A 15,661-nucleotide genomic window follows, 5' to 3' on the forward strand; every position below is an offset into this window, starting at 1 on the left:
TATCCCTCAGCTCTTCAGCTCAAGACAAGTGCTCTACTACTTGAGCCACAGTGCCACTTCCGGTTTTTCTGGTTTATTGGAGATAGTCTCAAGGACTTTCCTGCCCGGGCTGGCTTTGAACGGTGATCCTTAGATCTCAGCCTCCTGAATAGCTAGGATTACAGGTGTGAGCCACCAGAGGCCTGCTGCCTGGAGCTTGTTTTTAGTAGCTAACTATAGATTTGGCCATTTTGGTGTTGGATCTCATCTCTGGTTTCCTCTTGTTGGGGTTACCTGTCGTTCAGCTTTTTGGGGTCTGTAACATGGAAATACAGTGCTTAGTGTAAAAGCATTTGAGAGCATAGTTATTATTCCACCTATAAACATTATTCCAGTCAACTATTTCTGATTTAGAGATGAGGTAGAAACAGAAGGAAAAAGTCAATACTATGATGTGGTGTGCAGGTGTTTGAACACTCATGAAGTTATCAAATGGCAATTCACAAGTATAAACAAAAACAGGTCTTCACTCCTAGCCTGTTGAAAGGCTTATAAACTTTGGTGGGAGTATCAGTATGATACTTGGTTCATCATCAGTATGATGAACTTGTTCTTATTCCGTGTAACCATTTACTTTCCAAAAGAAGTATTTTAATATCTGCTCCTTTGAGACGGATGTCTTTGTACTAGGGGTGGAAAATGGCACTGAACATATTGGTCTAGTATATACCAGACAGAGTAAATAGAAATTGTGAATTAATTTTCTTAGGAGTAGAAGTTTGATGATAGCTAATGTACATGTATCTAACCAAGATAGTATCTTTAATATCTAGAACTTGAAACTAATGGCTATGCACCACTAATAAAATAGAAACTACATTGTAGTCAATTACCTTACAAAAGCAGTAGTTACAAAAGCTAGTTGGTTCTAAAAGTCAAGTTAGTCATTATAAAGAAAGTGTTGAGAGAATTCAATCCCATGACCAAATAACATCATTTCTGCAGTTAATAAAATTTTCTGGTGTGATCTAAAGTAAGATGCCACTGCTAGGAAATTATATGTTGATTTTTTTTTTTTTTTTTTTTGGGAGGGGTGTGGTCATGGGGCTTGAACTTGGCCTGGGTGCTGTCCCTCAGATCTCCAGCTCCAAAGCTAGTGTTCTACCACTTGAGCCACAGCGCTACTTTGAGTTTTCTAGTAGTTTATTAGAGCTAAGAGTCTCATGGAGTTTCCTGCCTGAGTTGGCTTTGAACTGTGATCCTCAGATCCCCACCTCCTTAGTAGCTAGGATTAAAGGTGTTGTGAGCCACTGGCACCTGCTACATTGATGTAATTCTTACTGTTACCATATTTTTTAGTGGTGCTGTGGATGGAACCCAGAGCCTTGTGGGTATATGTGTACTCCTAACTGTATCCCCAGCCACTCATTCTTGTTCTTTTTTTTTTTTTTTTTTTTTTTTGGTCCGGTCGTGGGGCCTGAACTCTGGGCCTGGGCATTGTCCCTAGGCTCTTCAGCTCAAGTCTAGTGCTCTACCACTTGAACCACAGCCCCACTTCTGGCTTTTTTTCTTTTTGCTTATGTGGTGTTGAGGAATAGAACCCAGGGCTTCATGCATGCAAGGCAAGTGCTGTACCACTGAGCCACCTTCCCAGACCAATGTTCTATTATTTTTGTTGTCTGCATTTTTCTTCTTAATTTCTCTTTTTTCACACTAATCAAAAGTGTATGTCTGCTGATTTTCTGTTCCTTTTTTTGGTACTTTAAGGTGATGTTGTAATATACAAATAGTTGTTGTTGTTGTTCCTCCCTCTGGACCTACTTGTGGAAATATTAATGAGGAAATAGGCTAAATCTAAAATATTGTCTTTTTTAATTTACTTGGGGAATTTGTCCTGAAAGGCTTGGCTAGACTGGTATGGCTTATATTGCTAATATGTTTTTGCTTGAGTTGTCAAATGTATACCTAAACTTAATAGTTTGAATTTTTCGGTCATTAAAAGACTGATCCTACTTGAATAAAAGTTTCCATTAATCTTTTAAAATAACACAGTTCATTTTTAGGGAATTAAGTTTCCTCAATATTCTTAACTTTGATTCTGAAATGTTGATTTTTAACCAGTAGCTTTGTAACTGCTTCATTGTGTATGATTTGAAGAGCTAACTATAAAGATTGGCACTTAGATGTCTTTCAGGCTATTGAAGAGTGCTTGCTTTGATAGATTTGGAAGTCTAAATCCCCTTAGGGATTAGCTCTCTCTGAGGAGCTTAGCATAGCACAGAATGCAGATTAAAGCGGACAGAAGATACCCAGATATCTAGAGTACTGACCTTTATGTTACAAAACCTTAAAACCAAGGGCAATGACATTTGGTCATCTCTAGCTATACTCAGGATTTTGTGTAATTCACACTAATATTGTCAGTGGGAGTGTTTGTTCTGTTCTTGTTTATCCTGTTGTCAAGAGTTATTCTGTAAACCCCTGAATCTTTTTTAAAACGATAGGAACAGGCTTAATGAGGCAAAACTGTCCTCTTAGGAAAGAGTGTGGCCTCCATACACTCAGTTGTCTAGGCAAAAGATAGTTTCCAAATGGTTTATGGCTAGGTGTAGGTGGCTTATACCTGAAATCCTAGCCATGTGATACTGAGATCTGAGGCTCAAACTTTAAAGCCAGCTTGGATAGGAAAGCTAGGAGACTCTTTATCTCCAGTTAACCACAAAAAGTCAAAAGTGGAACTGTGGCTCAAGTGGTAGAGGGCTAGCCTTGAACAAAAAAACTCAGGACTGCATTCAGGCCCTGGGTTCAAGCCCCAGGACTGGCACCCCCTTCTCCCTCCGCCCCGCCCCCCCCCTCCCCCCCAAGACCGAGTTTTCTATATAGTAACCCTTCACTAGTCTTTATAGGATTTTGCAATACTTTCTCCCCTTCCTGCCCATCCCAGGAATACTAATGCGAAGAAGTTTTAACAAGAAAGTGGTCCTGAGCTGTCCATCTCCCCACTTACTTCATCCCATTACTTACCTAATATAACTATTATAAAGAGTTTTAACAATCTCTAATTTGTTATAGATCTATGTTACTTGCATGAAGCTCTGGGTTCGATTCCACAGCACCACATAAACAGAAAAAAAGCCAGAAGTGGTGCTGTGGCTCAAGTGGTAGATCACTAGCCTTGAGCTGAAATGCTACAGAACACTACCCAAGCCCAGAGTTCAAGCCCCCCAACTGACAAATTAAAAAAAAAAAGAATATCTGTCTAGTAAATTCTGTAGGCTGAGTTAAACCAAGTACTCCCCAAAAATAATCTAATTCAGTAACATTTTCATGTAAGTAGAAACATATAGCATATTAGGTTTTGTGTTTGCCTTCTTTTCAAGGTTAATACATGTTATAGCATATATCAATCAGTAATTTATTCCTTTTTTAGCTCAACAATATTCTACTATGTAGGCATCAAAATTTGTTTCCTTATCAGTCACTGGCATTTGGGTTGTTTCTACTTTTTTTGGCTATTGTGAATAAAGCTGTTATGACACTCATGTAAAAAAAACAGATCTATGTTACTGTTATCTGTTCTGCTTCAGAACTCATTATGTTCTATCAGTGATAGATACTAAACACAATGAGTCTGAATGGGGGTCCTTGGCATCAAATGGGCAAGGGGCCTGCGTTTCACTCCACAAAGCTAAGGTGTTAGGCAACCCAAGGATCACCTTTTTCAACCCTACCCACCCACCCACCCAATGATTATGTGGTCTCATTGATTGGTACTTCCTGAATGGATCTGTCACAGCCATCCCAGGGGACCACGTGGAAGCAGGGAGGGCAGGCACAGGAGTAAGATTATTACGTTTATTAGAGGAGCCATATTTCCCCTGGAGAAGGGAGCATATGGCACCTGTCCCTATCCAGGTAGCAGGAGGGACTTGGGGTAGGAAGTGAGAGGTGTAGGTGGTAGCTCAGTTGGCTCTGGGTGGAGAGAGGGTGGGGCCAGCTGTAAGGCAGGAACTCCAAGGCCGGAAGGAGCTCAGGTCTGGGTGGAACTGAGGGCCAAAGATGGGCATAATCCTTTTTCTGACAATAGGTGATACTGGGGATTGAGTTCAGGCCTCACACTTGCTAGGGAGGTGCTCTACCACCACATGAGCCACACCTCCAGGCCCTTTTTGCATTGGTAATTTTTGAGGTAGGTTCTGAGTCCAGGCCAGCCTGGACTACTATACTCTTGTGTGTGCTTTCCATGACACTTGTGAATGTTTACAACATGTCTTGGCTAGCCTTGAAACTCAGTCCCCCAGTCTCTTCCTCCCAGGTAGATAGAAATATAAGCCTCAGGAACCATGCAAAGCAGTACTTTCCTTTTGTCGGAAAATAGTATTTTTCCCTTTAAGTTTCCTTATTGCTTTCTGTACGTAATATTTTTAGATTGGTTCTCTGAAAACTTAGCTATTAAAGTTGATCATTTTAATTGAAGAAACCACAGCTTATATATTCTTCCTATTGATTCCTGTAATGGTTTGTGAGTTTATATGCTCTTAATGTCTTTCTTTTGGAATTTTCCATTCATTTGCTTTCATTCTGTTTCTGGCACTCCTGGATTGTTTTAGCTGTTATATTAGAATTAGAATTATTAGTATGCTTCGTGGACTAACATGGCTTTTACACATCCTCCATTCTCAGGTGTCCTGCTTGTTTTTTGGTTTTTTTTGTTTTTGTTTTTATTGGTTGTGGGGCTTGAACTCAAGGCCTGGGCACTATCCCTGAGCTTTTTTGCCTACAGTTAGCACTCTACAACCTTGAGCTAGGATAACAGGAGTGAACCATAGGCACCCGGCTAGATGTCCTGCTTTTTAGAGAGTGAATTATTTGCCATGAATCAATGGCACATGCCTGTATCCTAACTACTCAAGAGGCTGAGATCTGGAGGATCAAGGTTCTAAGCCAAACTGGGAAGAAAAGTACTTGAGACTCCATCATCAAAGTAACATCAGAAAGGCAGGCTTGCCCAATGCCAGTGGCTCACACCTATAATCCTAGCTATTCAGGAGGCTGAAATCTGAGGGTCACTGTTTGAAGCAGCTGGGGCAGGAAAACCAGAAAGACTCTTTATCTAATTAATCACAGAAAAAAATCTGGATGTGCTGCTGTGGCTCAAGTGGTAAAGCACTAGCCTTAAGCAAAAAGAAGCTCAGGGACAGTACCTATGCCCAGAGTTCAAGCCCCAGGACCAGCAAAAAAATAGAAAAGGCTAGAGGTATGCCTCCAGCCTGAAAGTGAAAGTAATAGAGCTCCAGCCAAGTAAGCTAAGAAAACACAAGACCCTGAGATCAAATTATATAGCCACCAAAAATAAAAGAATTTTATTTGCGTATTATACATATTTTCATATTCCATTGCTGCTACTGTGCTGGTAGCTACATGGTAGTTTTCCTGCCTTTTTTTTTTAACAATTGTATCTTGGAGAAAGTGCCTTTGAAATTGGCTAGCATTATTTTAATTCCTAGAACACAGTGCTTGCTATTACTGAATAGGCCACCACAATGTACTTTGTGTATTTGAATGTTATTTTATCAGAAATACAGATTCTGATAGTAAAGCAACATTATTCTTCAGCTCTTGGGTGGACTCTTTACCTATCTCCAGTTAGACTATAGGAGTGAGTATAAAAGGGAGAAATTGTAAAATCTTTCTTAGAAATTTATTTCCTAGCTCTATAAAAGTTGTTGTATTAGGCATTGATTGTATCATTTAATATACTGTTTGACAAAATGATATAAGTGCTGTATAAAAGCCTAGTTAAGCCAAGCATTGTGGCCTGTAATCCTAGCTGGTTGGGGAAAGGGGGTTAGATTTTTTAAGGCCTGCTTGGGCGTAACATTTTGCAAGATACTGTACCAGGGAGAAAGAACATTACACCACAAACTATCACCTCCAGGCTCTATAGTTAATGTATGGGGTAAGTACACTGAAACAGTCATTAGAAAAGACGTAATCTGGACCCAGCAAGGAAACCAATGGCTGTAGCAACCGGAACAGGAAGGAGCTTGCCTGGTATTTCTATTTATAATTGCTAGTCGGGCAGAAGAACCAACCAGCACCCTCCCTTCCCTTTGGCTGTGTTGTATCTGCCCTGATGGGCAGAACCTATGACTAGGTACAGAGAATGCTCCACACTGAGGGCCAAGTTTTGGGAATGGGGAGAGGGATTAGGACAGGCTCATTCTTAATGCTTCTTACACACATGGTCCCCTACTAATGATGAGGTTCTGTCCCAATAATAAATAATAACCACTGAATGGTAGGTTCAGAAACACTGTAAGCCCAAAATGCATTGACTGAACTTCATGTGCTGACCATCCTGGCTAAGCCATCAGTACACTGTGCAGCACCTGGTGTTTCACCCCTTGAATGCAGGGATGACCACACGAGCTGTGATGGTTACTGCTGCCCAGCATCCAGAAACAAGATTGGACCACATACAGCTAGCCCAGGAAGAGATCCAAATCCAAAATTTAAAGTACAGGTTTTACTTTTGCCCATCTACAATTAAGGAGCATTTGCATTTCAGTTTACTTTTGTATGTGAAGAGGTATGATATCTTAAAGGACTATTTTATGGTTTTTCTGTAATAGACTTCATGAAAATAGAGCATCTCCAAGCCATATCATGCTGGAGCATCTCCAAGCCATATCAGTGCTGATGTAAAGGTGGAATTTTCCTTGGTCTCCAAGTCCCTAGTCCAGAGCTATAGGTGGTCCTCAGGCACATGCAATTGGAGTTGGGGAACTGTACTGTTGGTTATGGTGAGGGAACCACCAGGCTCTTTGTGGGCTGAGAAACCTAAGGCAGGAAGTGGTGGCAGATTTTAAAGACAGTTTGTACCCTAGGGAATAGGCAGGGACAAGATAATGCCCTAACTGATGTTCAAAAACTACTTGTCCTCAGCCAGTGACTTAGGCTTGAGGGTTTAAGGTAGGAATCCCCTCAGGCCATCCAGGTTGAGAGAGATATATTTGAGTGGCCAAATCTGCAGAGACTGGTGCTGGTGGCTGATGCTTTTCTTGGCATCAAGGATATAAATAACTTGGAAGTGAGTCTGAAACTAAAGAGAGATAAGTTTGGGGAATGGCCTGCTGTTTGATGTTTGGGTATAACTTAGGAGTGGCCAGACTATGCACAGCAGTGAGGACCAAGGAAGATATAGGGCAGAGAAAGCAGTGATGCCCACTTCTGTAGGGTGCAAACACGTGATGCCTTCTCTCCCTAGTATCTGGAAGAGTGTTCATTCAGCTTGGAAATGCCTTGGTGCCTCTATTGTGGAAGCCATTCAGTCCTGAGTTCTTCACCTGGGCTTCCACACTGCGGGAGGGAACAGCTGTGTCTGCTTTGACCCTATTGATAGCATTTTGTTCTTCCTGAAGAGGAAAGCACATGTGGTATTTAAGAGTGATCTTTCCCAATCTTCTCTTGTTGCTGGTTTTGGAGTATGTGCCATCTTGAAATACATCATTGATTAGCTGGTCTCATATTTAGGACCAGGTCTAAAATGTAGCTATGAATAAACTGACTAACGCCAAAAATAAATGGCTGATACTGAGCAGTAGGAAGGAAATTAATAGTGTGATTTGTTGTTACTGTTTCCTAAAAGTCCCTCAGCGTGAGGCAGGCACTCAAAGAAAGGAAGACCACAAGCTTGAGGCCAAGGAGGGTCATATAGCAAAACATTGTCTCACTTACACTTCATAGCTTATGGGGGAAATGTCTTAGGGATAAGCAACTCAAAACATTGTTACAGATTGACTGTCAGTAGTAGAGCATTTACTACCATGCTCAAGGCTCTGGGTTCAGTCTCTGGCTCTATCAGACAAACTTTGTCACTGGCACATTAAAACTATAATTCTTCACTTTGAAAAGCAATAGGAGTTTGCTTGTAGAAGTTTGGGGGGTTGGGTATTGTGCAGGGCCACCATATCTGATGTGGGTGGTGTGGCTATTGAGGGATTTGCAGTGTGAATTCTGACTTCCTGCTCAGCCACACTCAGCTGGACAGGCTGTGCATTCACCAACTTTGTCCAGATTTGTGTTTCTCATGTGTCATAAAAACATGACATGTGCATCTTTACCCTGCTCCTAGTGTGCCAATTGCAGTGGAATAAAGGGTTAGTAGCTCTGGCAATGTACGATCTCCTCAAAGAGAGCTTAGGATGAGTTTACATTAGCTGAATGCCACTGGAAATCCCTGTGTCTGTGTAAGGAAATTTAGTAATTGAGGAAGTTAGAGAAAAAGGTCATTTTATAATTCTTTATAATTGTAATAAATTCATTCAGCACTTTAATGGAGAAAAAGAGTGCAGATGTTGAAACCCTACCCTTAAATCCCACATTCATGAGAAAAATTGTCCCTTGATAAATTTGGTTTGGAGATTATATAATTCAAAATTGGTTTTCTGTGTGAGTTTAGATAGGTGTAAATAATAGTATTTTGAAATGTTAAACTATAAGCATGGGTTATTAAGTTGTTAGACACTTTAGTCCTTAGTGGCCATGAATGTCTGAGATGGTTATGAGTTTGAATTCATCACATTGAGACTTGTATTGCCTTGGCAAAACATTAAACTTGCATTTAAACTATTCTAAACCCAGAAATAGTTGGAGAACTGCCATATATCAGGGGTAAAGTAAATGGCAGCTGCTGCAGTGCATTTATGGGCATATTTTATACATAAATAAGTTACATAATACTGTGTTTTGCAAATCCTAATGAATTTTAACATCTCCTTAATATTAAACCCCTGAATATGGGGCTGTCTGCAGTTTTCTATGTAAAAAGCATTTTTTTTTCTATGCTAAAGGTATTTAAAATACCTTGTTTGTGGGGGCAGGCAGTACTACTGGGTTTTGAACTCATACTTGCTAGGTAGGCACTCTATTAAGTGAGCCACACACTCTGGCCCTCTCCCCTTACTTGTTTTTTCTGGAGCCAGCCTGGACTGCAGTGACTCCTGTGTATGCCTCTTATATAGCTAGGATATATCATCTATCCATCTTTTATTTGTCGATAATTTCTCCTTTCCACATCTCTGCCCCTCATGAGCCACCATGCCCCATCAGTAAATAAGACTTTTTTAGAAAAGCAAAATCAACTTTCTAGGTTTTCATTCCCATGCATGGTATGGCCAATACTGGTTTGTAATATATGTGAGTACTCATCTAAGATCTCCTCTCAGACTGATTCAAGCTCATTTTCTTTCTCTACACAGTAGATCCTGTGTTCTTCATGTTGACTTACATAAGTTGTAAAGTATGATTCATTCTTTCCAAAAATCTCTTTGTTTGTTTTCCTTATTAGATTTAACTAGAAATTTTTATTAGACTTAGTAGTACACTAATAAACATACTATGGTAGTATAAATTGCTAACAATTGGTAACAGTAGGTAGTTTTACAGTATTTTATATTCTTCAGAAGCATGATTTTCTTTTTTTCATATTTTTAGTAAAATGTAGTGTTTCTAATCATTTCTGTATATTCCTTGAAGATTAGATATATTTTTTAGTTTTGTTATACATATGTTTTTAGACTATATTTTCTAAGTACTTCCCAAATGTAAATAAAGTATTGTTAGTATGTTTTTGTTTTTCTTGCCCTTATACTACAATATATCACAATTTTCTCAAATGCCCTGTAGCATAAACTATCAACAGTTAATCAACTGAGATTATGCAACTTGAGCAATTAGGAAAATTATTGCATGGTTTGTTCTCTGTCATATTTTGACATTAGGGATATCTTTGCAAAAACTTGTGTGGATGCTTTTATCTCTGCTCTGAAGTATTTGTTACAGTCCACTACTCATTAACCAGCCCAACCTAAAAAAGCTTGCAAGCTGTTGTGGGTTAAATCTTGAAGGTTCTCTAAAGTCTTCGCTTGGTCCTTGTCTTTTAGAGGTGGCTTCTAGCAGGAACTTTTGGGGATATGTCCATCTCTTACTTTCTTTGGATAAGTAGCTTTTTCCACTGTATATTCCCACCATTCTGTGCTGCCTTTCTGCAGACCCAAAAGCAACAGAGCCAATTAATCACAGACTGAACTCTGTAGCTGTGAGCCAAAATAAACCTTTTCTTCTTATTAGTCAGTTAACAATTATTTATTGTAGTAACACAATACTGACCAAAAGAGAAGTAATCTTTGCTAGCTTAGTTGTTTGTCTTCCTTGCTTGATTGCTGACAATGATGATGATGATTTCTGTGTTGTTCTTTCTGCTATGTCAGAAATCAGTCTTAAAATTGAGTATTTCTCCAAAATTGTCCTTTTCTTGAAGATAATTTATATTGCATAGTGTCTTCAGAGTGGCTTTAATTTATTTTTGTTAAATTGATGTGAAAATAAGAGAGACTTTTTTTCCATTATTAACCCAAGTTGTTAATACTTTCTGTTTGGAGTTAATTATTTCATTCATATACAGCCCATGTGGGAATTCACTTTTATCATACAGTTACCAATCTAATGTTTGTTTTTTTTTTTTGTTTTGTTTTGTTTTTTGGTGGGTCATGGGGCTTGAACTCTGGGCCTGAACGCTGTCCCTCAGCTCTTCAGCTCAAGGCTAGTGCTCTACCACGTGAGCTAGAGCGCCACTTCCGGTTTTCTGGTAGTTTATTGGAGATAAGTGTTTCACGGACTTTCCTGCCCGGGCTGGCTTTGAATCCCAATCCTCAGATCTCAGTCTCCTGACCAGCTAGGATTACAGGCGTGAGCCACCAGCTCCCGGCCAATCTAATGTTCTTCATGCCTTTAATATATTCAGGCTTCAGTGTAGTCTCATTTTCTTCTACCAAGAAGAACATCTTTTCACATTTTTTTTTAGTACAAGTCAATTGATGACAAATTCTCTCAATTTTCTTTTGTCTAGAATTCTTTTTACCTCCTGACATTGAAGGATATATAGGATGTGTTTATGCTATTCAGGTAGTTTGTTTTCTTATATACTTCCCTTGCTATCGTTCTATTTTTTTGGTCTGTGTACTGTCTGAAGATAATTATGCATTTTTTCTGTCTGTAGTATCTTTTACAGGTTTTCAACACAATATGTCTTGGTTTGATAGGGGTGTGTGTGTGTGTGTGTGTGTGACACACACACATCTATATCCTTTGTCAAATTACTTTAGCCATAGGCTTTTGACTTTCATAACATATGCCATAATTTATGCACTATACACATGCCTCTGTTCTGGGGCTCTAGTTACACATACTCTAGGCTGCTTGATTTATGCCTACAGAGCTCACTTGGGCTCTCTTCATTGTTGTTTCTCTTTCTCTTGATGCAACATTTTGAATAGTCCTTAACCTTTTCCTTTGTACTATGAATCTATTAAGCATAGTGAGTGAAATTTTTACTCCTGATCTTCCATGAACAGCATGTTCAAGTTCAATTTGAAATCCTTGCACATTGAAGGATTTTAAAACTAAGCACCATTTGTGGATTTGCCAACACTGGAACTAAAAAGGGCCACGGGTTTGCAAGTGCAGCGTAGTGAAAGCTTGAATGTTAGTATTGGTTCCCATGTGGTTTGGAAAAGTGAATTCTAATACAGGCACCCAGCAGCCCTAGAGGAAAATAAGGGTCCCTCATAACGACCAGGCTGCCGACTCTTATAGACAAAGCAAAAAATATATGAGAGAAAATGTGGCATTATGTCTAGGTTTTTAATTCCAGTGTTAATTTTTTAAATTTTGTTCATTAGTTGTACAAAGTGGTTTCTGCATCTTGGTATCTTGGAGTTTTTAATAGCAGAAATTAAAATATATAATATTTTTCCAGCGATTGACCAGGAACACTTTTGTTTTCTCTTAAATACCATTTATGTGTCTTTTCTGTGGATTTGGCTTATTGCTTTTCACTTTTGAAGAAGTAGTTCTTGGTTCATAATTAATGACTCATGACCTTCCCTCTCAGAACACTTCTGTTGCTAATTTTACCAGTAGACCCTCATGTATTTCTCAGGCATGGCTTTTGCTTTCTCCTAGCCAGAGCTCTGCATCTATTGCCACACTAGCCAACACTGAGGTGGCTCGTATAGATAGGGTGATTATTTTGTGTAAATGCTAAGTGCAGCATCTCTCTTACTCTCATCTACCTTGGTAACTGTATATCGCTTACTTAGTATAGTCCTTGACCATTATGATAAGCAAAGATGAGGGCTGTAGATGCAGCTCAGTGGTAGAGTACAGGCCTGGCATGCACAGGGCTCTCAGTTCAGTCCCCAGCACCAAAAGAAGGAAAGGAGACAAATGTTAGTCTCAGGAGACCATATATTAGGACTGATGGAAAAACAGTGCCCAGATTGACATTGAGAAGTTTTGTGACATGAGGATCACTGGTAGAATGTTTTTGGGTGGAGAGAAGACAGCCCTTTGATGTGTGTGTACCCTTTTCGAAAGCAGAGGTAGAAACAGGGGATGACCCTCTGGTAGTCACCTCCTGGACAGGGGAAGGAAGAAGCCCTGACATATATGTTGCTCTACAGAGACCAGAATCTAAAGCAGCAGCACCACAGCAGGCCATGGCCCAGCAAGGACAGGTTTGTCACAGGACCTTCTTGCATTAGAGAGAAGTCTTTTGACCACTTTGGCCTTACTATTCATATTTCCTTAGGCTGTTTTCTTTTTCTTTCCAACTTGTCAGACCTACAGCAGATCCTCTACAGGAGACCCCTTCTCTCTAATCTCATTCTCTAAAAGTCTCCAAGTTTAGAGCTGTACATATTAGACCAAATAAGTAGGGGGTGGATTTTCTGTCAGACATAGATTGAAACTGAAAGGTATCTTTGAAGTAGCCTTTGTCAAGGTTCTGATTTGGACAGTCTGGTGTTGATAAGTCCTGGGTTTGTGACCAGCATTCTGGTCTAATTCTGAGGTGACACTGGGAGAGAACTGGTGATAGGACATCACAGACCACTGTGATTTCAAACTCTTGGCAGGTACATCTCCGTTCATGGATGCACTAACAGCCAATGGAACAACCAACATACAGACGTCTGTTACAGGAGTGACGGCTGGGAAAAGGAAATTTCTTGACGACAGAAGAGACCAGCCTTTTGACAAGCGGTTGCGTTTCAGTGTGAGGCAGACAGAGAGTGCCTACAGATACAGAGATATTGTCGTCAGGAAGCAAGATGGCTTCACCCACATCTTGTTATCCACAAAATCATCTGAGAATAACTCTCTAAACCCAGAGGTGAGAGATGCGCCTTGCTATGCGCTTTGTGCTTCTCCACGCCCGCTTTGCTGAGTGGCTCTTTATGCTCTTCTGAAACCTCCTTCTGAGCTAGTCCACTATGTGCCCAGGAGGTGGGAAGCAGAGGGGACTTGGCAGCTTGGCTGCTAACAACTCTGGCTGCACTGACATGGGGCAGTAGGCATGTGCTGGGCATCTACTTCAGTCTACTGGTGTGGGAACTTTGGCTCTTACCAGGAGGAGGCAGCAGTGCCTCTGTCCTCGGGCCACCTCCCAGGTCAGTAGCTCTTCATCTGCAGTGGCTGCAGCTTTGCTGTAGCTCTCATCTTGACATGTTTCTTGTTTGTGCAAGATAACAATGACCGGGTTCTGTCCTGTGAGGAGTTTCCCTGCCATCTTAGAACACTGATGGTCTTAGTGTTGTGGCAGAGCACACAGCAAGGGGCCTTTCTACACATGTCCATTGTCTAGTACCTGAAAAGGCAGCTTGCAAAAAGGCCAGGAATTCTTTGTTGACGGGATTGTTGTTCAAAAGCCGGTGCTAGGAAGGCTCTAGAATTGGATACATGTCCACTTGCACTGGGACTCCCCAAAGTTTTAAGTTCTAGTGTTGCTTGTTTTCCTTTGTACACAGTTAGAGCAGGTGGTTTCCAGACAAGGAAAGCAAACTATAGAAGGTCTGTGTGCTAGCCATGCTCACACAGAACAAGCAGTTCTGGACTTTATCCTTGGTATATTTTTAGACTTCTGTCCCTTCACTGGTGATTTTTTTCTTATTTTTTCCAAGATCGTTTTAAATGATTTAGTGCCCTCTCACGTTTTCCTTTCCATGATGGGTTTCCATTTCATGTACTTAGGCACCAAGTCATTTAGGTTTCTGTCCTAAGTTTAAGGGGAAAAAAAGTGTCACTGGACTCACTTTTTCAAAGTGGTTGAATGTGCCGCCTGCTGTACAAACTGTAGAAATACCCAGTGCTGTAGCTTACAGAATCACAGGTTCTCCAGTGATGGAGATGCATGGGTCTTTCTAGTCCTATGCTGTTCTTTATGATACCTATTTACAGTGAACTCTGTGCCCAGCACCTCAGTCTCTGCTTACAGAAAATAAGCAATGTGCAGACAGTTTATTGTTGTGCTAGGCGAAGCAAAGCACATCAAGCTGGAGATGCATTTTCTGTAGTCGAGGTTGTCGACTAGTAAATTGCTTATAGTACTCTGTGCCCAAAGTGCTCCTTATCACTGGAACTTGTGGTGACTTCCAGGTGATGAAAGAAGTCCAGAGTGCCTTGAACACGGCCGCTGCTGATGACAGCAAGCTGGTGCTGCTCAGTGCAGTGGGCAGCGTCTTCTGTTGTGGCCTGGACTTCATTTACTTCATACGCCGTCTCACAGATGACAGAAAGAGAGAAAGCACCAAGATGGCAGATGCAATCAGGTATGTTGTAAAGCCAGTATGTTTACATCAGGGCTGGGTTTGGTTTTCCAAGTACTAGCTCTGAAAAGCACAGCCCTGAACAGGCTTCAAGGACTATCATTTAACTCAACTAACTCATTTGCCTTTTCTACGGGTCTGACATAAATGACTGCTTATCAGAGGCAAATAACTGATTTTAAGGCTGACACCCAGCACATGCTCAGGCATGTTGGCTAAGAGTGCTCTACAGATAATGTACAGCTGTCTGGTACTTGTGCTGTACCTGCTGACCTCAATCCTGAAGTAGAGATGCTTTCTCTACCAAATAGTAACTGCTGTTGCTGAGCTTTAAAGTAAACTGTGTAGGTTTTGTGCCAATTACTATAGATCATATGGAGAGAGTTTTATTTTTTTTTTTATTACATCCAGTATAATTTCTTCAAGTTCAGCCTAGAAACTGCTGAGAGAACTTGAAGATATGCAGTAGCAAATGAATGAAATTCTCCCTACTCTTATTTATTAGGCAAGGAACCTAGTGCTCACTTCTATCTTTTCCGAATTCTAAATATTCCTTATATGACAGGAAAGAAGCCATATGCTTACCATATACACACAATTTGTTTCAAATCTGTATATATTGTATAAGTAACTACATCAAACTAATGAACACATCTTGTATCTGTTTTGTGAGTTTTTTGTATTACTAGGATTTCATTGAATTGAAAGCCTCATAATGGCTAAGCAATCTATTTACCACTTGATCCACATTTCCGTCCCTCTTCTTGCTTTAAGTATTTAAAATATTTTTTGAGCTTTCCTGTTCCCTCACCTATACCTCTCACATAGCTGGGATTATAAGCATGAACCACCAAGCCAGAAGTGTTTGTTGAGATAAGGTCTTCTTGCTAACACTTTGCCTAGACTAGCCTTGGACCTCAGTCTTCCCCATCTCTGCTTCCAGAATAACATGCCTATGGTTTGAAATGTTATTATTCCAATATTATTCTGGGGTTTTTAATTTCAGTTTTGTG

At 40.3% G+C, this 15,661-nt stretch overlaps 1 protein-coding gene across 2 annotated transcripts in view; it reads left to right on the forward strand.

Moving 5' to 3' along the window:
* Cdyl (chromodomain Y like) overlaps positions 1 to 15,661 on the forward strand; it is a 147,483-nt gene that overhangs the window by 118,658 nt on the left and 13,164 nt on the right. For both annotated transcript variants that reach the window (XM_042680353.1, XM_042680352.1), the window contains exons 3-4: positions 12,960 to 13,216; positions 14,479 to 14,651. In XM_042680353.1, coding sequence (XP_042536287.1) covers positions 12,960 to 13,216; positions 14,479 to 14,651 — 430 coding nt within the window. The remainder of the gene's footprint in view (positions 1 to 12,959; positions 13,217 to 14,478; positions 14,652 to 15,661) is intronic.

The sequence above is a fragment of the Dipodomys spectabilis genome, unplaced genomic scaffold, assembly GCF_019054845.1.
Source record: "Dipodomys spectabilis isolate Male_0828 unplaced genomic scaffold, ASM1905484v1 ptg000059l, whole genome shotgun sequence".
NCBI lineage: Eukaryota > Metazoa > Chordata > Mammalia > Rodentia > Heteromyidae > Dipodomys > Dipodomys spectabilis.